The sequence below is a fragment of the Eptatretus burgeri genome, chromosome 9, assembly GCF_056783735.1.
Source record: "Eptatretus burgeri isolate ZD-2024b chromosome 9, Ebu_testis_v1, whole genome shotgun sequence".
Classification (NCBI taxonomy): Eukaryota; Metazoa; Chordata; class Myxini; order Myxiniformes; family Myxinidae; genus Eptatretus; species Eptatretus burgeri.
In genome coordinates this window covers 50,007,030-50,031,381 of record NC_140969.1, presented here as the reverse complement: position 1 = coordinate 50,031,381, position 24,352 = coordinate 50,007,030, and the positions used below count along the sequence as shown (strand labels likewise).

The 24,352-nt window shown below is 41.8% G+C and overlaps 1 protein-coding gene across 5 annotated transcripts in view; it reads right to left on the bottom strand.

Annotated features, from left to right (window-relative positions):
* The window catches only part of VPS13B (vacuolar protein sorting 13 homolog B), a 616,840-nt gene that overhangs the window by 33,538 nt on the left and 558,950 nt on the right, over positions 1 to 24,352 (bottom strand). For 4 of the 5 annotated variants that reach the window (XM_085896654.1, XM_085896653.1, XM_085896655.1 and 1 more), the window contains 7 exons: positions 24,241 to 24,352; positions 23,312 to 23,458; positions 15,840 to 16,120; positions 11,434 to 11,561; positions 3,738 to 3,922; positions 3,244 to 3,359; positions 2,311 to 3,137 (listed from right to left, as the gene is read on the bottom strand). The exon at positions 24,241 to 24,352 is cut by the window's right edge and continues 65 nt beyond it. In XM_085896654.1, coding sequence (XP_085752780.1) covers positions 2,311 to 3,137; positions 3,244 to 3,359; positions 3,738 to 3,922; positions 11,434 to 11,561; positions 15,840 to 16,120; positions 23,312 to 23,458; positions 24,241 to 24,352 — 1,796 coding nt within the window. Of the gene's footprint in view, positions 1 to 2,310; positions 3,138 to 3,243; positions 3,360 to 3,737; positions 3,923 to 10,787; positions 10,857 to 11,433; positions 11,562 to 15,839; positions 16,121 to 23,311; positions 23,459 to 24,240 lie in introns of those variants that run through there. The other variant, XM_085896658.1, reaches the window with a different exon arrangement.

Below are 24,352 nucleotides of genomic sequence, written 5' to 3'. Positions count from 1 at the left end.
AGTCTACACCCCCTTTCAAAATTTTCACCTTTTGTTGCCTGATAGCCTGGAATTAAATTGCATTAATTCAGACTTTTCCATCTATATTTACACATTGTAACCCACTTCTTCCAAGTGAAAAACAAATTCTACAAATATCAGAAAATTAATTAAAATAACAAAACTAGAATATCTTAGTTGGATAAGTGTCAGCCCCCCTGAGTTAATACTTGGTGGAAGCACCTTTAACAGCAATTACAGCTGTGTGCCTGTTGGGAAAGGTCTCCAAACCAACTTTGCACACCTTTATTGGGCAATATTTGCCCATTCTTCTGTACAAAACTGTTCAAGCTCAGTCAAGTTGCATGGGTAGTGTTGATGGACAGCAATCTTCAAATCATGGCACAGATTTTCGATTGGATTTAGGACGGGGCTCTGACTGAGCCACTCAAGGACATTTATCTTTTTGTTCCTTAGCCACTCCAGTAGAGATTTAGCTGGGTGCCTCGGGTTGTTGTCATGCTGAAAGGTGAACTTCTGTCCCAATTTCAGATTTCTTGCAGTGGACAGCAGGTTTTCCTGTGGGATTTTTCTGTATTTTCCTCCATCCATTTTCCCTTCGGTGGTGGGCTTTGGATCCGAGGATCCTGAGTTTAAATCCTGTTCACCTGTTGAATTAATACCAGGTGGGGTTGACTCTGCCTGTCATCCTTCCGAGGTCGGCAAAATGAGTGCCAGCTTGCTGGTATCTTGTGTCGGAGTGGCGACTCGTCCAGGATGGTGCCCAATAGCCCAGGAGACTGCTTTGGTAGCACCAACGCTCTGCACAGAGTATGGTCCCAATCCCACTGTAAGCACTGAACAAGATCGGCTAGTCTCGCTTTTCAATCGCATATAGTTTATGATCTGACAAATTGAGCACATGTTTGGAGGGATTACTAATCAAGGAACCAAACCGTTTTTGTTTCAGATGGTCGATTGCCCATGAATGCTTACTGTACGTGCCTTGCTCAGCTCGTTCGTCAATGTAACGGAAGCCATCTAACGATAAATGCGAATCAAGTCAAACAGAGACAGGAACTCACGTGCGATGTCCCATGCATGGAGAAGAGTGCAGTGGAGAACGACCAGTCTGCAGTTTGTCCTGTTAATTTCATCCTCCATAAACTGTAGTGACGGATGGAGAGAGTTCCTGTATGCTGGACAAATTCCAAATTCCTTCTCTTTGTGCAGTGGCATTGCATCAATGGCACAGCTATTTCTCAGCAATGATGCAAACAGCGAGTTCTTAATTGAATCCCAGTCTAGAATATGCATTCGCGAGAATTATGTACATAGTACGACAACTATTCCCTGTGCCTCTGCAATTGGTTACCATTCACTGAATAATCCTCAATGTGCAGAGCAATATCGTATCGGATAGTTTAAAATCCTGAGTAGAGGATGCAGTTTAGCTCACCTTCGTGCAATGGAGGCCACATTCATCAGGGTCAAGCAACCATATTCTTTGTAGACAGAAATTATTTGTCCGAACTTTATATATGTTTTGACTATGATGGCTTGACTGTGTGACAACTGTATCACAGTCAACATTGATCATGAAAACCATCATGAAAATCACCCCCCCCACCCCCACTCACCCTCAGCTAATTAGCATTATGCTTCCACCGGTGCTTGGTGATTAAGCTCCGCCTATTCATCTCTTATAGTTATAGATTTTAGCAACAGAAGATCATCATACATAAAGGAATAACATAAAGAATGAAATGGAAAACCAAGAAGGAACCTGAAGAAATAGAGAGGAAAGATGGAGTCATAAGGAGGAACCTGGATAAGGATACGGGTTTCAGCCGCTACTCCACAACCCTCAAACCACAACCCTATGCCATCCAGGCATAGCCAAGTGAGCCTTACAGAAAACTTTCTGCAAGAATTCACTTATCCTTGGAGAAATAGATAACGAAAGAGGAACAGAGAGGAAAACAGATGAAAGAGAAGAAAAAGCAATAATTGGAATGAATACAGAGAAATGTGAAAAAAAAACGGTAGAAAGAATGAAAGGAACAAAAAACAAAGATGTCGGGAAGGATCTGGACAGATAGATTTCAGCAGTTACTCCCCAGGCTCAAACAGAGCAACATGTACAAGCTACCAGAGGTCCATCAGCAGGAAGCACAGTCCACACAGCATCGGGATATGGTACAAACATAATGACATAGAAAACCAAGAAGGAACCCAAAGAAGAGAAGAGGAAAGATGGAGTCATCAAGAGGAACCTGGATAGGATTCAAACGATTCAAGCATTTGTAACAAACTGTGTGTAAAATGTACCTGCTCGAAAGAGTGCACCAGTGGCATAGTGCATTGTCAAGTTGTGGACGAGCTCTCGTGGTGTTGTGAACAAGGCATGGCGTTCAAATGCACTGAAGGCCAAAGGTGTATGGTCTGAGGCGATGTACAGACGCAGCGAGGCATGCACACTGACCAGCAGATTTAGGGGTCGTATGGTCAAATGGCGCAGGTGGATTGGCAGCACAAGCGCTGACACTAACTGGGGAAATTCCATCAGCGCTGTCTGGCCATGAGGGTGATCTAACTGTCTGTGCAAAGGAAGGGAAAACGTAGGAAGAAGAGCCTTAAGGTGATAAAGAAACGTGTCTTCGATGTAAAGCTGTAATGGCTGAAATTCCAGCTCCAAGTCGGTCACTTCTGTTCTTCCAGAAAATAGAGATGGAGTGCAATTTGCCTTCATCTGTATGGCACAGCTCTGACGAAAGCGTTCAAGGGTTGTGCTCTCTAATGGCCAGAAGGTATGACCAAGACCAGCTGAGGCGGATAATGATTCTGATACTGCCTGCTCCCCTCGGCACAGAATGACAGGGAAATGGAAAGTAGAGCGTGGAAAGAGCTGATTATCCAACTGTACATTTCCAACAAGAAGCACCAACAAGCGACCATTGCTTTGTGGTGCAATGGATTCGGATACTCCACAGCCTTCTTGCGTCATGCCCGGGCCAACAGTAAGCAATGCATCGTCCAAGGTAAGCCGTAAGAACTCAGAAGACATCATGGGTTGGCTGACGTCATCGTTTATGGTCACAGAGAGGTGCCGCAGCAGGAACTGTAACCAAATTGGACTGGGTTGTGGCACGGGTGATCTGCAATGAGTAAAAGATGGAAGACAATTGCACAATGAGCATTTCTGATAGTCATGAGTATACATTACAATATTCAGATTAACAACTATATCATGTCTCGTCTCACCGGTGCAAACTCGTGAGAAGTCCAGCTTTGGACTCGGGAGCGACAGAAAAGGTGAGAGTTCCACCAAAGAAGGAAATCTCCACATACAGGCAGCCATATTCTGGCAACATCACAACCTGAACAAAGAGATACAAAAACGAGCATTTGACTCTCAGACAAAGGAGGAACAAAAACAAGTATTTTGATTCACATAATTGGGTTGCAACAGCACCCATCCTGGTGGCATTCAAATAATTATCTTTTGAAACATCTCTCCACGATAAAAATTTTAAGGTGAGGCATTCGTGTGTGGATCTCGTATAAAGACAGCGGTTGTGTATGGATCCCCTAAAGACGGGTCGTTTGATTGGGGATCCCATAAATACGAGATGTTTGTGTGTGGATCCAATAAGGATGAGGTTTTTTGTGTGGATCCCTGTGTGTGGATCTCATAAAAACGGGAACATACATGTGGAAACCAGAAAAATGAGTACAATTATTTTTGCATAACCTGCCTGTGTGCCAAGACTACCCAGATGAAACTCATCACTCCAAGCACCGTGTGGTTGCTGAAGTCGGGCAGTGGGCAGACCCCCATGGGCTTGGCACTCGGGGAAAGTCAGAAGATGGTGAGCCAATTCATGATGTATAGCACCACCAGGTGGAATGATAGGCCGTAGGATGGGGAAAGTCCACACTCCTGCATGCCGTGTTCAAAGTGCAACTCCAAATTTTGATCAACAAATAATATTCACACACTCACAGGGTCAACACTCATTGAGAATATGTCGGAACTGTGTACAAAAAACAAACATAATTGCACAATAAAGAAATTCATTTGAACACTTAAAACAGTGGGCTATCATTTGTACAAATACATGCAATGTTTTTTGCACCTAAAATAGCCATAACAATGTTCTGGAGTTAAAATTTTAGTGATAAATGCAAGAAGAAAATAAAGACGGAACCTTTTAAAATGATGAGAATGAATAATGCACATAGATAGTCGGCTAATAAAGTTGAGGGGTCAGGGTTTAAGTGACCTGTGCAGAAGTGATTTTATATTTGATACATCTGTTTGGACCTTTCATGAAAGAAAAACATTAAAGAATTGTACCAGTTTAAATAAATGAAGCCCACATAATGCTGGAGATTAAATAAATTGACTATGCCTATGAAACATGTTGAAATCATAATAATTCTGGGGAAAAACATCTATTCATTCTATATTATATTTATGTGCTCCAAGAAACACACACACACACACACACACACACACACACACACACACACACACACACACACACACACACACACACACACACACACACACACACACACACACACACACACACACACACACACACACACACACACACACACACGGAATTTAGAATCCAGTCTGATGGATGCATCCACACATCCAGGTCCTCAGACAGTTATTTCCTTAAATGCATGTTCAGATTAGCCCCATCCCCATGTCTAATGGGATCTTAAATGTGATGCGTTGAGAAGGGTAAAGGATAGATCCCCTCTCTCATGGGAAGCTTTTTTCTTTATGAGACACGTCCTCAGCAACATTCTTTCACGAGCTCTGAAGCCCGCCCTCATTTTTCCTCAGCAATATTTTTTCGCGAGCTCCAACGCCCGCCTTTTTTGAGAGCGCACGGGTCATCATGGTAACCGTGCCCCAGTGGGGCGGGGAGAGCTTGGGGCGGACGGCACCCTGCGGAGATGGCCCGGGGACATAAAAACGAGCGAGAGAAAGCATGAGGACGTTCTGTGAGGAGAGACATTCTGAGATATAAAAAAGTGAGGGAAAAGCGAAAGAGGGACGGTCTGAGAGAAAAAGTCTAGAGAAAGAAAAAGTCTCGAGAGAAAAAGTGTGAAGAGAAAAAGTCTGAGGAGAAAAAGGAGGGGGAAAAAGCGTTCTGAAGAGAAAAAGTGAGGAGAGGAAAAGCGAAAGGAGAGGAAAAAGCAAAGGGCGAGAGAAGTGACCAAGAAGCGGGTGTCTGACCAGTGCCGAGGAGACAATTTGCCCTTCCAGTGCTTCGGCAAGTGAGCGTGTGGTGTGGGTGTGAGCGGTGCCGCCAATAAGTGAGGCACGGGTCGATCACCAACAACAGCAAGGTCTAAACCCGCGACGGACGATCTCGGTGCCCTCCAGACTTAGACTGGCGTTCAAGGCTGCCCCGCAAGACGGTGCACGGCAAAGCTGGGTGCTGGCGACGGACGTGACACGCACGCACGCACTTTCGGGATGTTTTCGCTTCACGGAACGACTTTCTGGTGAGCGAGACGATTCTCCCCTTCCCCTCCCCCTGAATGATCTGCTGGGTACCCATGTCTGCGTTTAGCCGTAAGTCAACCCCCGATAAGAATCTGCTCTTTGTCTCTTTCCTGGCATTTTGATTGATTTTGCTTTGAAATTCATTCTTTATTTACCTCAGCAATTAAAAGGTTCTTTTTATTTATTTATTTTACTGATAATTAATTATAAATTTGTCGATTTCCAACCTGTCCGTGCTTGTCCTTTCCTTCCATTGGTCGAGCATTGTTTGAACCGAGATAGACTGGGAGGTAATTACCACAGATTTGACCAAAAATAGTCAACACGCACCAGCGGTGAAAACGCTCGGCCGCCCTAATTAAAATCTAATCAGATAATATAGGTGCTTTGCCGAGGGCGTGCTCCCCGCTCAGGTAACCACGTGACCTCTAGTTAAACGGTATAATTAGACGGCGGACACTGGAACTCATGGTTGACTGGGTGGAATTCGTGGTTTGAAAACAACCCACCGTACAATAACGTTAATTGTGAGCGGTGGCCCCAGGTCCGGCTCTACCGAGGACAACCGGGGATTAATCACGAGTGACAAGCTGGTGTCTCGGTACCCGTGACCGCAACAATATATATATATATATATATATATATATATATATATATATATATATATATATATATATATATATATATATATATATATATATATATATATATATATATATATATACACACACACACACACACACACACACACACACACATACATATTGTGATGTCCATGGGACTTGAACAGTCCCGCCAACGTAGAATGAGCCGAAACGATGGAGGCGGTTTATTTATTTATAACCCAAATATTGCGGTTTTAATCGCTCAACCGCAAACGGGACGAGGAAGGTGGCACGAGTCGCTTTTCACTGAGTTGATAACGTTTATTTCTCTAACCAGAAATAATAAGACTCGGCAAGAGGAGGGATTCGGGGCGATTCGACGGGATGGTGGTGTGGGTTCGGGTGTGGGGAAAACACAAACAATTCCAATGGATGTACAAATCTCAAACCCTCTAAGGCGCCAGGTACACACACACACACACACACACACACACACACACACACACACACACACACACACACACACACACACACACACACACACACACACACACACACACAAAACGTAGCTGGTCCTGGTGGTCAGGCTGGCCCGTGGTGTGGACGCAACAGTCCCCGGATTGGTGTCGGACGAGCTGGCATTGCGCTCGTCAGGGGCAGGAGACACCGTGGTGCTGCAGACCTCCTGGTCCTGGCCCAAATCCGCTCACAGCCGCCAGGGAGCCAGTTCTGGCGCCAAGTTGCGAGCAGGAGAGGGAGGCAGGTCCGCCCGCCGTTCGACCCCGTACTCAGAGCCAGCAGAACCCCAGAGCCAACCAAGGTGAGGCACGAGGCACAGGAAGGCCTCGAGACACGATCAAATCCAGGATCGAATCAGCGCAACAACACAGCACGCTCCCAGCACAACAGCCTCCCCCCAGAACGGTTTTTCTGTACCGATCTTCTTCCTCTTTTCCTTTTCCCCGAACAGAGCCTTTTTATCCTCCCGTCCTCGTCACTTCCAATCGGGCCGTTTTATTGGCCCTGCGCCGTTGCCTTCCGCCAATCATGATCACGGGGCGGAGCCATCCGCAGCACTGTCCTGTGACGTCACGGCAAGCCTCCAGGGAATACTAAAAGGGGTTTACGCAGACACACTTACCCTATCCCGTATCCCTATCTAATTACGTGACAATTATCATTTCCCCCTTGAAGAAATGGACATTTACTAGACAACTTATCACCACTGAATTGCTACTTATTACATCGAGATCCTGGTACACTCGAACAGCATGGCATACCTAATTAAACATCCTAATTACCCTTTGAATGCATACCCCCCTCAAACGTAACAATACACACACACACACACACACACACACACACACACACACACACACACACACACACACACACACACACACACACACATATACACACACACACACGAGGTGTGTTCAAAAAGTATCCAACCTTAATTTTTCGTGCGTAAACAAATGAAGCTAGGGAGGCGTGGTTTGGTGCACGTATTTAGGCGATCCTAATCCGTATGTGTGAATATTTTCCCACCTGCAGAAGCTGTCAGTCGCCGACAGACCACCGATGAGTGAGGAAGTGTAAGTGAGTGCCGTCGGATTTTAGTTTTTGATAAAATGACGGATCACTGTGGTCTCATCGCCAGTGATCACTGTGTTGAAGTTGGGATCGCTGTTCACAGTCTCCAGCATGTCCTGTGCGATCTCCAAACGGAATTGCTTCTGCTCGATCGTTGGCAGCTTTGGCACGAACTTCGCTGAGATTCTCCTCAAGCCCAAATCCTCAGTCACAATAGAATGAATGGAACCAATGCTGACGCCCGCCTCGTCTGCAAGTTCTCTGATCGTGATTCGACGATCCTGCATCAGCAGGGTCCTCACTTGGTCAATGACGATCTCATTTCAGGATGTTGAGGGCCTACCAGAACGTGCTTCACTTTCCACTGATGTGCGACCATCTTTGAAGCGGTTGTACCACTCTTTTATCTGTGTGGTGCCCATTGCTTCGTTCCCGAAGGCCTGTTGAATCTTGCGGATCGTTTCCACTTGGGAATCGCCAAGCTTTACACAAAATTTGATGCAGTAGCGTTGTTCAAGTTTTTCTGTCATTTTGTCAAAAACGAAAATCCGACGGTGCTCACTTACACTTCCTCACACATATGGATTAGGATCGCCAACATACGAGCACCAAACCACGTCTCCCTCGCTTCATTTGTTTACGCACGAAAAATTAAGGTTGGATACTTTTTGAACACATCTCGTGTATATATATATATATATATATATATATATATATATATATATATATATATATATATATATATATATATATATATATACATATATATATATATATATATATACATATATATACATATACATATATATATACATATACATATACATATATATACATATACATATACATACATATATATATACATATATACATATACATACATATATATATATATACATATATATACATATATATATATACATATATACATATATATACATATATATACATATATATACATATATATACATATATATACATATATATACATATATATACATATATATACATATATATATATATATATATATATATATATATATATATATATATATATATATATATATATATATATATATATATATATACAGTCATGCGCCGCTTAACGACGTTCCGGGCAACGACGGATCGCATATACGATGGATCTGCCAGCTCTGAAAAAAAAAAAATGAAAAAAAATGTAGCTGAAAAATTCCTATCGCCGAGTAATGCAGCTGACGTCGCGCTGCCAGTCATTTAAATATAGGACATACAATTATGTTGTATATACAAAATTATGTAAAAAATAGCACATACAAAAAATACCGTACATAATACTTCATAATGATAATAAACGACAGTGTGGCCCTGTTACAATGCGATCGTTGAGGTCCATAAAATGTCATCGCGAAAAAAGCAGGGTCATGCTAAATCGGGATTCAAGGAAATCGGCTTTCAAACTGAACCAGTGTTTGCACGTTTACCTTCTAACAAGTAAATTACCTTTGAATTGAAGAATTCCGCGAATAAATCGTTGTTCTTAGTCGAAATTAAAACACAAATTCATTTTTGGTGAAGCTTTATATGTTGTTAAAACAATCGCACTGTTCCGAAAATATATATCACAGTTGACAGGTGCTCGTTTCTTCATTTATAAATTATAACATCGATGCAATGATTACGTATTTATAAAATCCAAACGCTATTTATTCATCTTTCTATAATCGATGCGAGAGGAGATTGTAAGCTGCTGCGAACAACACCGATGGCCGTCATGAACAGTACAAAGGAAAAACTAACGTGTCTTCAGTCTCTCTTGGATGCGTGTTACAATTGCCGACAGTATTCAGTACAGTAACATGCTGTACAGGTTTGTATCCGAGGATCAATAGGCTATACCATATAGCCCAGGTGTGCAGTTTTGTGCGAGTACGATGTTCGAAAACGAAAAAAAAAAAAAAGATGTTCACACAACGACGACGTCGGTTTACGACGCGTTTCTCAGAATGTAACCCCATCGTTAAGTGGCGCATGACTGTATATATATATATATATATATATATATATATATATATATATATATATATATATATATATATATATATATATATATATATATATGTATATATACGTATGTATATTCTTGCTTTGTAATAATTTGTTACATCTGCATTGAAAGGAATGCTTTGTACAAATCATGAAGCCAGAGGCTTGAAGCATGTCTTGTGTGCACATGCAAAGCTTACGACATGAACTTTATCTTTGCTGCTTGCTTTCTCAAACCGACTCCGTCTGAAACTTCACTTTCGCAAGAGAATACAAACCCTTGTTTTTCTAATGCTTCAGCTGCATTATTTGACATGATTTGACATTGAAATGTTTTACTTTGTTTGAATTAAAATCAGTGTAAGTTTAATTGCTCATTGAAACAGCTGGTAGGAATGTGAGAACATGTAAAGGAAATTATTCACAACCCTTTCTGTTACTGGCTTGGGAAAAGTGTGAAGTGATCGTTATCTACTCAGGAAGAGCTGTGTATTTCATCATTGAATCTTGAGAAAGATATTTCTGCTTTGAATTTTGCTGAGTTCATCCTCCAGAAGCAGTTTTGCTCAAATTGTCTCATTGCATCATGTTGTTTGAGTGTATATGTGACCGAACTAAAGCACATAATTAGAGAGATCTCGAAAATTGGTCCATATAAATAATGATTCAATTTTGTTAGAATAGATTGTTAAAAGAACCTGTGAGTGAATTTTCTTCAACACCTGTATGAAAACTGCGAATCTTACTATTTATATTCCCGCTTGCGAGTGTATGTTTGACTTGTACTCACTCCTAAACTGCTGGACAGAATGAGTTGAAATTTTGTGGTTGTACTTGAGGAGTACCCTGGAAGGTTTTCAGAGTTAAAAACCAAAAATCATTGTCACGGGGGTTCGGAAGGGTAAGGACAATGTAAATGCTCGATGAAAATGTGTATGGTGTAGTGCCACTACTGATAGGAGCATGTATTACAAGTCCCAGTGGTTTACAGTATTCTAATCGTATTTCTGTATGAAAACATGATGGAATTGAAAATTACTCGTCCAACTTATATCCGAGCTCTGTATTTGATGCACTCCTAAACCGCTGGAAGGAAGAAGTTGTAACGTGTTGGTTGTACTCTGGGTGTGCATGGAAACATTCTCCTAAGTTAGGATGACCACCTGCAACTTAGGTTTTTACCTTCATGTGAAAGTGGGGAATTATCATCATACCAGCTAATGCACTCGATGGACAGAATAAATTGAAACTTGAAATTATCACAAAAAATAAATCAAACTCTCAGACATTGTATAGATAATTCTAAAATATGCCAATTCTCTGTGTTACAATACTGTATAATGAAAACCACAATCATCAGAAATGTGGGGGGGGGAATGTGTTGAAATATGTGTTGAAACACAGTGGTTGTATTCGGGGTGTGCAGAGGTGTGTTAAACTAAGTTATGATGGCTACTTCCAACTTAAAGATGCCCTTCCTTGCCGCTCCCGTAGGGAGCGGATGTTTCTGGGGTGGTAAGACATGTACCAAATGATGACTTTTATTGAGGAATATTGACATGATAATTTCTGTGCTTATTGTTGCAGTCCCATTAAAGTAGCAGCGTTTTCAATGTGTTATAAAAATTCCCATTGAAGAGAAGTGGAAGTTTCGTGAGTGTGTGAATGACCAAAACACAGTAAAAATGCTGGACACACCTGATATAACTTCCTTCATCTGGATAGGGACAGAGCAGTGGTTGTAGATCAGCATCCGTGGGCAGGGATCCAGGGTCAAATTCAGGTAATTAACTCCCAGGTTTTCATTCCAGATTAGCAGAAGAGGTCTAGCGAAATGAAAAAAAGAAGTATAGACCCAGGTAAGTCTTAATAAAAATGGTGATACAAATACAAGGAAAGCCAAGGCTTTGCTGTTGGATAAAGTCCATTTTTTATCAAAAACTGAAACCATATTAATGAAAGTGAAAAGTTCTCTGAGATTCCTCAATCCTCAAAGAGGTATCACTTGGTTATTATACGACCTCTATTGTCCCTGCCTCAACCCCACCACCCCCAAAGAAAGTCGACCAATGCAAGGAACTTTTGATGAAGGTTATGATTCATCCAGTAAGACAAAACGATAAGATTAGATAAAGTACTGGATATAAACTTACTCGAAATACGACGTCATTGTTGCTTGCACGGGGGGGGGGGGGGGATGGGGGGTTGGGGATGTTGCTCGTCATGTCACATGAGCAAAAAAGGTCATGTGACACTCAACAGTAGTTGTCACATGACATTTGCTGCCAACGCCAATCATGTGTGTGACACCCCAAACAACATATGCAAGGAGTGGTCCAACTTGGATCAATGGCCATCTAAATCTGATTAGGGAAATGGTGCAACATTGAATTTTGAGTGAGCATATATCGAGTACTTCATCTAATCCATTATCATAAGGAATTATTCATTCATAATGTATGCACAGTGGGTGTGAGGAGGGGTGATCAGATCAGGTATGGGAAGAGTGCGTCACTGCATCCACTTTCCGTCAGTACTCCAGGGGCCTCAGTCTGGCCATCCCCAAAGCAGATGCCTGGCCCATCTCCATCTCCTTGAGATGCTGAGCAATCTGCTGCAACGACGTGGCACGTGATCAGCCCATTGGCCTCCCCCACTCACCAGGCTCCCTCACTGAGAGAATCTGGTGAGCAGGATCAGCATGAGGAAAATGAGCCACATGTCCACACAGCCACAGCTGACGCTCACGAGCTACACAGGTAACAAATCTCATTTGAGTCTCTCTCAGCAACCGCTCGTTGGACACAAAATCTGACCAGTGAGAGCCAAGGATTCTCTGAAGTGACCTGAAACCAAAGGAATTAAGTCTCTGTCTCAAATGCCTGGTCAGAGTCCAAGTCTCATATTCGTAGCACAAGATTGGAGGCACCAAGGACCTGAAGACTCAGACTTTGGTTCTCCTGCACAGGTACCGACAGTGCCACACCCCATGATCCAATTAATCCACGACTCCCCAGGCCTGACCCAGACATCTATTGACCTCAATTAAACAGCCAGCAGAGACATGAATATCACTGCCAAGGTAAGTGAATCTTTCTGTGACCTCAACATCCTCACCACAAACATGAACACAAAAGACAGCAGCATCCAAGATGTCAATGAAAGCCTGGATCTTAGTTATGACCCATGAAAAACATAATCCTAGTGGCTCCGACTCCTCATTGAGCACCTCAAGGGCCCCCAATAGGATATCCAGAGTCTCCGCAAAGATGACTGCATCATCTGTGAAATCAAGGTCAGAGATCTTGACATTCTCAAATGATGCACTGCAGCCTGATCTCTCCAACACCCTCCCCAGAATCGTCAATACAAGTGCTGAAAAGTGTGGGGGCCAGTACACACCCCTGACAAACTCCAGTAACAACTGGCAATAAGTTAGAGATTCTCCCACCACATCTCTCTCACAGCACTCTCAGTACCAGAGTATAGTTCAAGCATCAGATTGATCAGTTTTGCTGGCACCCCAAAAAGACTAAGAATCCTCCAGAGGGCATCCCAATTCACTGAATCAAATGCTTGGCAGAGATCAACAGAGGCTGCAAGCAGCCCCTGCCAAAACTCTCATCTGTGTTTGGGGAGGACCCGAAGGACAAGGAAAGGGTCAATCGTTGACCTCTGGTGTAAAGCCTGGCTGCTCTCGGCACTGGTGCTTAAGCAGATGGTGGCAAACCCTATCAAGAATTATCCAAGCAAAGACCTTGCCTGGCACTGAGAGCAGTGTCACCCCTCGGTAGTTGTTGCAGTCTTGGCAATGACCATTCCCTTTCCAGAGAGGGACAACAAAGCCCCTCTTCCACTCAGTTTGGATGATGCCTCTGTTCCAGGCAGAGCACAGAACTCCATGCAATGACATGAGTCCAGCATTTCCACCAGCCTTAAGAAGTTCAGCATGGTAGCCACAGATCCCAGGAGCTTTTCCCCATTTCAACCAGTTCACTGCAGCCTGTGGTTCCACAAACAAAGGTGGATCATAGTTGATTGGAGGGTCAGTAATAGGGACAGTAACACCCGACAACCAATTCAACAGCTGGTGGATCAGCATGGTACAGCTGCTCAAAGTAACCATTCCAGCAGGCCTTCACTTCAGACTCCTCTGTCAAGAGCCTACCACTCTCTGCTCGAACTGTAGTGCTCCGAGGGATGGGCTTGGATGAACGTAATGCGCGAATTCCCCTGTAAGCGGGATGAGAATCACCTGTCCACAGATGATGCTCTACCCGCTCACAGATTCCTCGCACAAAGGCCTCCTTGTCCAACCTCAGTGCTTGTACAGTTTTACTCCTCAACTACTTGAACAGTTCGGCTCTGCCATTAAGCCTGGCCCTGCGACTTTGGTCAATGGTATCCAGTGTCCCTTGAGAGAAAGTTCTTCTTCACCATTCAGTGAGTTCCAAGACATCCACTGGCAACATCAAGAATGGTGGTCTTGAAGGCACTCCACAACTCTTCAGATTCCCCCAAAGCACTCAGACTCCCCAAATCCCCACTCAGCCTGTTCGCAAACTCCTCAGCTACCCTTTCATCCTTGACCTTGCCAACATCCAACATAGGCTGGAATGGTACCATTCTCCCAGACTTAAGCTGCAACCTCAGAGTTGCTACCACAAGCCTGTCATCAGTATTGAGGAACTGAGCACTCCGGTAGACCCTGCAGTTCTGGATCATCCTCCAGTGACCATCAAAGAGCACATTGCCAATCTCCTTTGCCACACCACCAGCGTTGGAATACCAAGTCCAGCGATGAGCCTGTGAACACTGAAACCATGGACCAGCCACCCTAAGTACATGGCTTCTTGCAAAGTCAAGGAACTTGGTGCTATTCTGGTTCACAGTTCCAGACCCGTGGGGACCATAACATGTCTCATAACCATCCCAATCAGTTCCAGTTGATGCATTGAAATCCCCCAAGACTCGAAAAGGATCTCGCCTGGGGCACTGATCAAGCGCAGACTCCAGCGTGGCATAGAATGTGTCCTTCACGGTGAGATCACTCGCCTCAGTCGGAACATATACAGACGAGGGAAATGTCACCCAAGGAGTGACAAATCCTTAGTTTCACAATATGCTCATTGACCGGTATTACCTCAATTATCATCGGATTCAGCTTATTGGACAAAGCTACAGCAACTCGTTAGGCATGGTAACCATCAGATAAACCACATCAATAGGAGGTGCAACCACCCGCCATGATATCGCCACGATCCGCTGTCTGAACCTCAGAGAGTGCTGCAATACCAATGTTCAAACGCTTCAGCTCAGATGATAACAGAGACAGGTGATCATCCTCTCTTAGGGATAGGACATTCAGGTTAACCCAAGGAGACCGCCATCTGGTGGTTGACACCTCAGCACCACCCTCACACACACAACCGCAATCTGACCCAAGAAGGTAACCCCGTGGTTTTCCTCCTATCCTCAAAGAGTGGGGATCCAGAAGGCTTTGCCCCAATCCCATCATTCAGTGAGCTGCCCTACGAAGGATAGCTGCACAGGAGGTACTCCCGCGGAGTGGGTTTTCAGTTTTCTTTGCGTTTTTGTGTTTTGCGGAGTTAAGAGTTTTACGGTGGCTGGAGTGCAAATGGGGTGATGCTTTGGGAAAAGTGAATGATACAAGAGAGACAAGAGAGTTGGGGTGTGTACTGACTAGGCTGGTAAAGGAGGATGGGAGGAGATAGGAGTGTGTGGGGAGGGGGGGCAGTGTGGTGGGGGAGGGGGTGAGGGTTGAAAGATTCCACCTAATTTGTGACCAAAATAATTATAGAATTATTTGCTGCTCACCTTCAACTTGTGGTCTCTCATTGCCACCACTAAGCTTTTCTAACCACCACTAAAAGCCTTTCTATACCCACCTGAGACCTTATCTCCCTTTCCCTGTGCATCCATGCAATCTTCTCCTGTTTCTCCCTTCACCCCACTTTCTCTTTATTGATCCTTTACCTTTTGTTGTTCTGCTCTTCCATGAGCATCAACACCTGCATGAAAGAAAATAGATGGCTCATCATAACATCGATCTTAAACTCACTGTATTCCACAAGCTTTGGTACCTGGTACAGAAAGGGCTGTCTGAGATGTCGTGAGCTGGTACGGCCAAACTTTGGCGAATGAGGTCAGGGGAAACAAGCACAGGCCTGCTCCATACTGGTGGCTCGGCACCGGTATGTGATGAGAAGGACAAACGCAACCAAAAAACAGGATGGTGATGCTGTTGGGTCTCACAGCTGTCTCCATCTGGAATATCCCAGCAGGAAATTGGGCAGGACATGGGACCTGCATTTGGCATCACGGCAGGTACATCAAGCACCAAGCTGTCGGTGCTGGGCACATGCTGCAGAAGCAACAAATTGAAACAAAACAATTAGAGATAATTAATAGACATTTAAAATACAAGGCTCCAGCAGTCAGCTCGGTATTCAGGTGGATATATATCCTGGTGCTTAAAACAATGGCTAGATATTGGCTCGCAAATAAATTGCTTCAATCATGTGTTCAGAATGTTTACAATAATGAAAATGACTGTTACTCAGTAAGATATTTGAAATAGTGGATAGTTGTAAGACTGCGCACATAATTGTAAGTGACGCAGTTTCTGAAAAGGAGAGCAGGAAGTCGATTCTGCCATTGACATGTTCTTGGAAGTTAACAGAAGACTGGCTTGGAATAAGCAGATAAAGTTACTATTTTATGTATTGATAGTCCAGTTATCTCATATGTATCCTACCAGTCCCTCATTTTGCATTTGTTTATCGTTTCTCTTTTTGATTAAAACAAAAACAAAAACATTTTTTAATTTTTCGTGCATATGCAGTGATAGAGAAGTGTGTGTACCTCTAGGCCGTCCTGCCATCCATTGAGAGGGTAACAGCACATTTTATGGATGCTTGCATATATATGTGTATATATATATATATGTGTATATATATATATATATTTATATATATATATACATTTATATATATATATATATACATATACACATATATACATATATACATATACACATATATACATATATACATATACACATATATACATACATATATATATATATATATATATATATATATATATATATATATATATATATATATATATATCTTCTTCTGTCGGCTGTTCCCGTTAGGGGTCGCCACAGCGGATCATCCGTATGATCCGCAGAGTGATTTGGCACATGTTTTACGCCGGATGCCCTTCCTGACGCAACCCTGGTCACCTCTTGCGACACAGGGATATGGTACACCTATTTAACCGGGGTATACACCAGCCCAGTATACTGGTACTCATTTCGCCGACCTCGGAAGGATGACAGGCTGAGTCAACCCCCTGGTGTATTAATTCAGTGGCCCAACAGGGCTTGAACTCAGGACCTTCTGGATCCCAAGCCGCTGCCCTAACCACTGCACCAACACCAGGCTATATATATATATATATATATACAGTGGGGAGAATAAGTATTTGATACACTGCCGATTTTGCAGGTTTTCCCACTTACAAAGCACGTAGAGGTCTGTAATTTTTATCATAGGTACACTTCAACTGTGAAAGACGGAATCTAAAATAAAAATCTTGAAAATCACATTGTATGATTTAAAAAAAATTAATTTGCATTTTATTGCATGAAATAAGTATTTGATACATCAGAAAAACTGAATTTAATATTTGGTACAGAAACCTTTGTTTGCAATTACAGAGATCAGACGTTTCCTGTAGTTCTTAACCAGGTTTGCACAGACTGCAGCAGGGATTTTGGCCCACTCCTCCATACAGATCTTCTCCAGATCCTTCAGGTTTCGGGGCTGTCGCTGGGCAACACAGACTTTCAGCTCTCTCCAAAGATTTTCTATTGGGTTCAGGTCTGGAGACTGGCGAGGCCACTCCAGGACCTTGAGATGCTTCTTACGGAGCCACTCCTTAGTTGCCCTGGCTGTGTTTTTCGGGTCGTTGTCATGCTGGAAGACCCAGCCATGTCCCGTCTTCAATGCTCTTGTTGAGGGAAGGAGGTTGTTGGCCATGATCTCGTGATACATGGCCCCATCCATCCTCCCCTCAATACGGTGCAGTCATCCTGTCCCCTTTGCAGAAAAGCATCCGCAAATAATGATGTTTCCACCTCCATGCTTCACGGTTGGGATGGTGTTCTTGGGGTTGTACTCATCCTTCTTCTTCCTCCAAACACGGCGAGTGGAGTTCAAACCAAAAAGCTCTATTTTGGTCTCATCAGACCACATGACCTTCTCCCATTCCTCCTCTGGATCATCCAGATGGTCATTGGCAAACTTCAGACAGGCCTGGACATGCGCTGGCTTGAGCAGAGGGACCTTGCGTGCGCTGCAGGATTTTAATCCATGATGGCGTAGTGTGCTACTGATGGTTTATTTTGATTCTGTGGTCCCAGTTCTCTTCAGGTCATTGACCTGGTCCTGCCGTGTAGTTCTGCGCTGATCCCTCACCTTTCTCATGATCATTGAGGCTCCACGAGGTGACATCTTGCATGGAGCCCTAGACCAAGGGAGATTGACTGTTATCTTGAACTTCTTTCATTTTCTAATAATTGCGCCAACAGTTGTTGCCTTCTCACCAAGCTGCTTGCCTATTGTCCTGTTGCCCATCCCAGCCTTGTGCAAGTCTACAATTTTGTCCCTGATGTCCTTCGACAGCTCTCTGGTCTTGCCCATTCTGGAGAGGTTGGAGTCTGATTGATTGAATGTGGACAGCTGTCTTTTCTGGAGATAACAAGTTCAAACAGGTGCAGTTAATACAGGTAATTCAAACAGGTGCAGTTAATACAGGTAATGAGTGGAGAATGGGAGGGTTTTTTTTCAGGCAAAACTAACAGGTCTGTGAGAGCCGGAATTCTTCCTGGTTGGTAGGTGATCAATACAAATACTTATTTCAGGCAATAAAATGCAAATTAATTATTTTAAAATCATATCATGTGATTTTCAGGATTTTTGTTTTGGATTCCGTCTTTCACAGTTGAAGTGTACCTATGATAAAAATTACAGACCTCTACGTGCTTTGTAAGTGGGAAAACCTGCAAAATCGGCAGTGTATCAAATACTTGTTCTCCCCACTGTATATATATATATATATATATATATATGTATATATATATATATATATATATATATATATATATATATATATATATATATATATATATATATATATATATATATATATATATATATATATATATATATATATATATATATATATATATATATATATATATATATATATATATATATATATATATATATATATATATATATATATATATATATATATATATATATATATATATATATATATATATATATATATATATATATATATATATATATATATATATATATATATATATATATATATATATATATATATATATATATATATATATATATATATATATATATATATATATATATATATATATATATATATATATATATATATATATATATATATATATATATATATATATATATATATATATATATATATATATATATATATATATATACATATATATATATATACATATATATATATATATATATATACATATATATATATATATACATATATATATATACATATATACATATATATATATATATATATACATATATATATATATATATATATACATATATATATATATATATATATATATATATATATATATATATATATATATATATATATATATATATATATATATATATATATATATATATATATATATATATATATATATATATATATATATATATATATATACATATACATACACGTATTATTACATACATATATATATATATATATATATATACATATATGTATATGTATTGCTGGCTTCATCAGACGCAAGACATAATTGAAACTTTGCCTGAGACCAGGTCTGCTCCCACTTTTTTGCTCAAATTAGCAGTCGATCTCGTGTTTTTTACTTGGTTGGAAGCACTTTCTTCTTCATTAAAAATGTGTAATTAAAATGTATATATATATATATATATATATATATATATATATATATATATATATATATATATATATATATATATATATATAGTTATATACCCTGTGTATTTATTTTTGGTCACGGAGGAAGTGCCTCACATTCACGGAAGTGATGTTGCGACTTTGCCTCATAGGTGGGACAGCTCACCCGATTCCACCCACAATCAAAATCATGCACCACCATTTTTAAAGCACCATAGGCCACAGGCATTTGGTCTTCAGCATCGGGGGTCAGTCCACGGCCCAGTGCAATTGGAATTATCCCAGGTAAATAACCATGATTATATTAATTATGTATGCACATAAGCAGTGTCGCATGTTCTTGCTTCATGTTTTTTTATTTTATTACCTTCGCATTCTGCGAAAGGTTATGTTTTGGTCGGCGTGTATTTATTTATTTATTTATTTATTTATTTGTAATCTTGTGATTCGTATAACTCAAAAAGTATTAAACCGAATTGCATGAAATTTGGTGGGATGATTGGTTATTAGCCAGGAAGCATTCGATTAGATTTTGGGATCATTCGGGTCAAAGGTCAAGGTCACGAAAAGGTCAAAATCGTCTTTTTACGATAACACGGTCAATTTTTATTCAATTTGCATGCAACTAACACCAAAATGTTCAGAATTCAACGCCTCATCTTGTGATATGCAATATGACACAATGACGCCCATACTCTTGTTACTCGTTAGGGGTCAAAGGTCAGGGGGGGTCACGACCTTGAAAAATATGCGGTTTTTGTCATAACGCGGTCAATTCTTGTCCGCTTTACATGAACCCAGCACCAAAATGTTCAGAATTTAATGCCCAATCTTGTGACACAATGACGTCATAACACATGTCACCGGTTGGGGTAAAATGTCGGGGGGGGTCACGCCCTTGAAAAATATGCGGTTTTCGGCATAACTCAGTCAATTCTTATTCGATTTGCATGAAACCAGCATCAAACGAGATTACCTTCTCTTGTTGAAACGTTGTATTCACCGAGCTTGCGAGTGAAGACTCGCCAAAACGACGTGAGTAGATTGTTGTTTAGTCTGTAGCCCCCGAAAGTCGGGGGGGTCATGACATTATAGATATGTGGTTTGTGTCATAAGACCATTCATATGAAACCAGTTCCCCACACTCATACCAAGAACAAAAAAAGTAGTGGCGGCAAAGGTATGCGCTCTGAGTGCCCGTTCTAGTTTTATGTTGAAGGCTCCAGTCATGGACTAAATAGTCCTCATTGAGGCCAAGCCTTAAATAAAGAACTGCATTCATAGAAATGTAATGAAAGAGAGAATAGTCGGAGTTTTTGAGGAAGTAAAAGATCTACTTTTTGAAAAGGGGAAGGTTATAAGTGTTTGGGAAGACATAAGAAGGTAAAGAGTTCCAGAGTTTAGCAGTGGAGGGGAAGAGACGAACATCGTCATGGCCTACCCTTGAGTTGTCAATGGCCACACAATAATCATGTGATGTAGCGGCTTGTCGAGTATTTATTGGTCTCGCTAAAGGAGGGGGTACATAATCAGCAAGTTCTTGCGAGCAGAAACTGAAGTAATATCGATAGAAAAGAAAAAGAGAGCCTACTATGCGGTGTAATTTGAGTGGGTCGAGTCTTGAGTTCACATTGGTAGAGTTGAGAAATCAAATAACTTTGGATTCAATCCTGTCCAGTAAGTATGAGGAGCTGGAACCTCCCCAGATGTGAGAGTAGTACGCTATACAAGGATAAATCAATCCTTTATATAGTTGGAGCAACTGTTCAGAGGAGAAAAATCTTCAACATCTGAACAGGACTCATAATTTCTTTAAGGCAGTATTAGCTATTTGAGTAATGTGTGGATTCCAGGATAAATTTGATGTTGGAGTAATACCTAGTAGGTTTATTGTATCACATGGTGTAATTGTAGAGCTTTCAAAAGAGATTGGAGAGTTGAGAGGCATTTTAGAGAGAGATATGAGAAGAAATTGAGTTTTTGAAACATTAAACTTAACTAGATTACATTTGCCCCATTGGGAGATCTTGGCAAAATCCGAATTTAAAGAGGTGGCTGTGATGAAACGAGATGTAGATCGAATGAGGGAAGATGGTGCAGATGGGAAAGGCATGGAGGAATGTAATGTTGAGCCATCAGCAAACGAGTGCATTTGGTTATTTGTGGAAGAAAGAAGGTCATTGATAAAAAGAAGGAAGAGTGTTAGGGACAGAACGAGGTACACCGCTGTTGATAGGGAAGGGGGGGGGGGATGTTGAACCATCAACAATTACCGAGATAGAACGGTCGGAGAGAAAGCTTGATATGAGAGAGCAGAGTGAAGGAGGAAAGCCGAAAGAGGGAGGCTTGGATATCAGACCCTGATGCCAAACTCTGTCAAAGGCTTTTGAGATATCAAGGCTTTCAACAAAGGATTCTCCAAAGTCTCTCAAAGAAGAGGCCCAGACATTCGTAATATAATAAAGGATATCACCTGTAGATCTTGCCTTGCGAAAGCCGTATTGGTGATCAGATAAAAGATTGTGAGATTCAAGATGCTTGAGAAAAAGGGAATTGTGAAGACATTCAAAGACTTTGGAAACAGTAGAAGTCAGAGCAATAGGACGGTAGTGAGAAGGGTTTGAACAATCACCCTTCTTTAAAATAGGTTGCACTAAGGCATGTTTCCAGGAAAGAGGAAAAGTTTGGGGTTTTAAATGAAAATGAAACAAACGAGCAAGCACGGGTGCAAACGAGCAAGCTCCATATGTGGGTTTCAGAAGGGGGAACGGAACCCTCCCAGGTCTCAAAGTTTTCACGTGTGTGTGTGTGTGTGTGGGGGTGTGTTTATGTTGTTGGTTATCTCCATATGTGGATTTCAGAAGGTGAAACGGAGCCCTCCCTGGTCTCAAAGGATGCACAACCATGTGTGTGTGTGTGTGTGTGTGCGCATGTGTATGCGTGTGCGTGCGCGCATGTGCCTGTGTGCGTGTGTGTGCGCGCACGCATTTGCGCGCATGCCTGGATGCTAAAAATGACCTTACCCTCATATTGGTTAGGAGGAGGGGGAGAATGCTAAAAATCGCTTGGCCTTGGGGGGGGGGTTGCTAAAGATTGCCTTACACTTCTGTTGAGGAGGGGGGGGGAGCATGCTAAAATTATGATTCTCTCATTCCGATATGCAATGTTTTGACAAATTTGTTGACAAATTGCTCCCCTCACCATTAATCCCTCCCAGGGAAAGTCTCATTTCTTGGACTGTATTATTAATTGCAAATAATTCATAACCTTCTATTTCTTGTAATCCAACTTGTGTTAAGTTTTGTGCACCTGTCATGGTTGTTCTCCTCGTTGAGAATACTAAGCTTGGATAATATCAATGATGCGTACTGGGCTTGGAGATTTGACTCTTCAGGTTACCATCCTTTTGGGAAGCTTCCACATTGCCTTCATAAGTTACCAGTGGGTTACCCAGAAATAAGTCAAAAAATACAATCAGGGGTCTGGTTTAAGTTCCAGCCATCTGATGTACCTCTGGCAGGACATTCAGCTCTCCATTGGTCACAAAGGGCCAGCATCGCAAACGAAGAGCAGAGTCACTGAGTAGCACTGTACGATCACTCACGCACAGAAGAAGCATGCCTCGCCGTGCCACAAATCTCAGTGTCAGCTGGCACAGCTGAAGAAGAGGACAACAAACAAATCTTCCTTTGGCATCATAGAAAATATTATATCTCAGTAGAATCATAAAATTGCATGAGTTCCGGTTGCACTTTGAAATCAGACACAAGAATAATGCTCAAAGTGGCTGTGCCAACATGCTTTATGCTGCCTTGGAACGGTCTCAACATAGTGTGCATAAATGCTGGATCTCAGCCTCAGACCAAAATAATGATATTATTCTGAAGATCAGTGAACAAGCATGTGGGAACATTAATCAAAACCATGAAGGCGAAAATTAAAACAATCTCTGAGTAATGTGACCACTGCACGAGCTCGTGCAAGACACGGACATTATACCAAGAGTGCTTGCAATAATCATCGTGAACCATTCTCTATACAGAACGTCGGTTCTACCGAAGCAGTTTCTTGGCTGGGGTTACAATCCTGGACGGGTCAGCACTCTGACGCAGGACACTAGATTGAGTGTATAGGAATTTGTAATTTCTTCAGGGTGCCGGTGATAGTTCGCCGACTCTTCGCAAAAGGATACTGTGGAATCTTTAAAGTCCACCAACTAATGCTGGCAGATGGGGCACCCAGATAGTTTAACGTCCATCTGTGAAACACCGGTATGGCAGTTTATACCTGTGTCAGGTTTCAAACACAGGCTAGACAGACAGTTTAGAGGCGAGCATGAGTACCGCCAGGCCAAACGCTTACAAAGCTACTTTCGATTGACAAGCAAATCCTAGCTCTTCCATAAGCCTCAACTCTGGATTCAAAGAAAAGAAATCACACCTTTTTCATTCCAGGTGCACTGCCCAGCTGCACATCGACAGTGCACACTCCCTCTTCATGCAATGCAATAAGACCGTCGTGCTGCATCGATGAATTCCCCTCTCGCACAAGC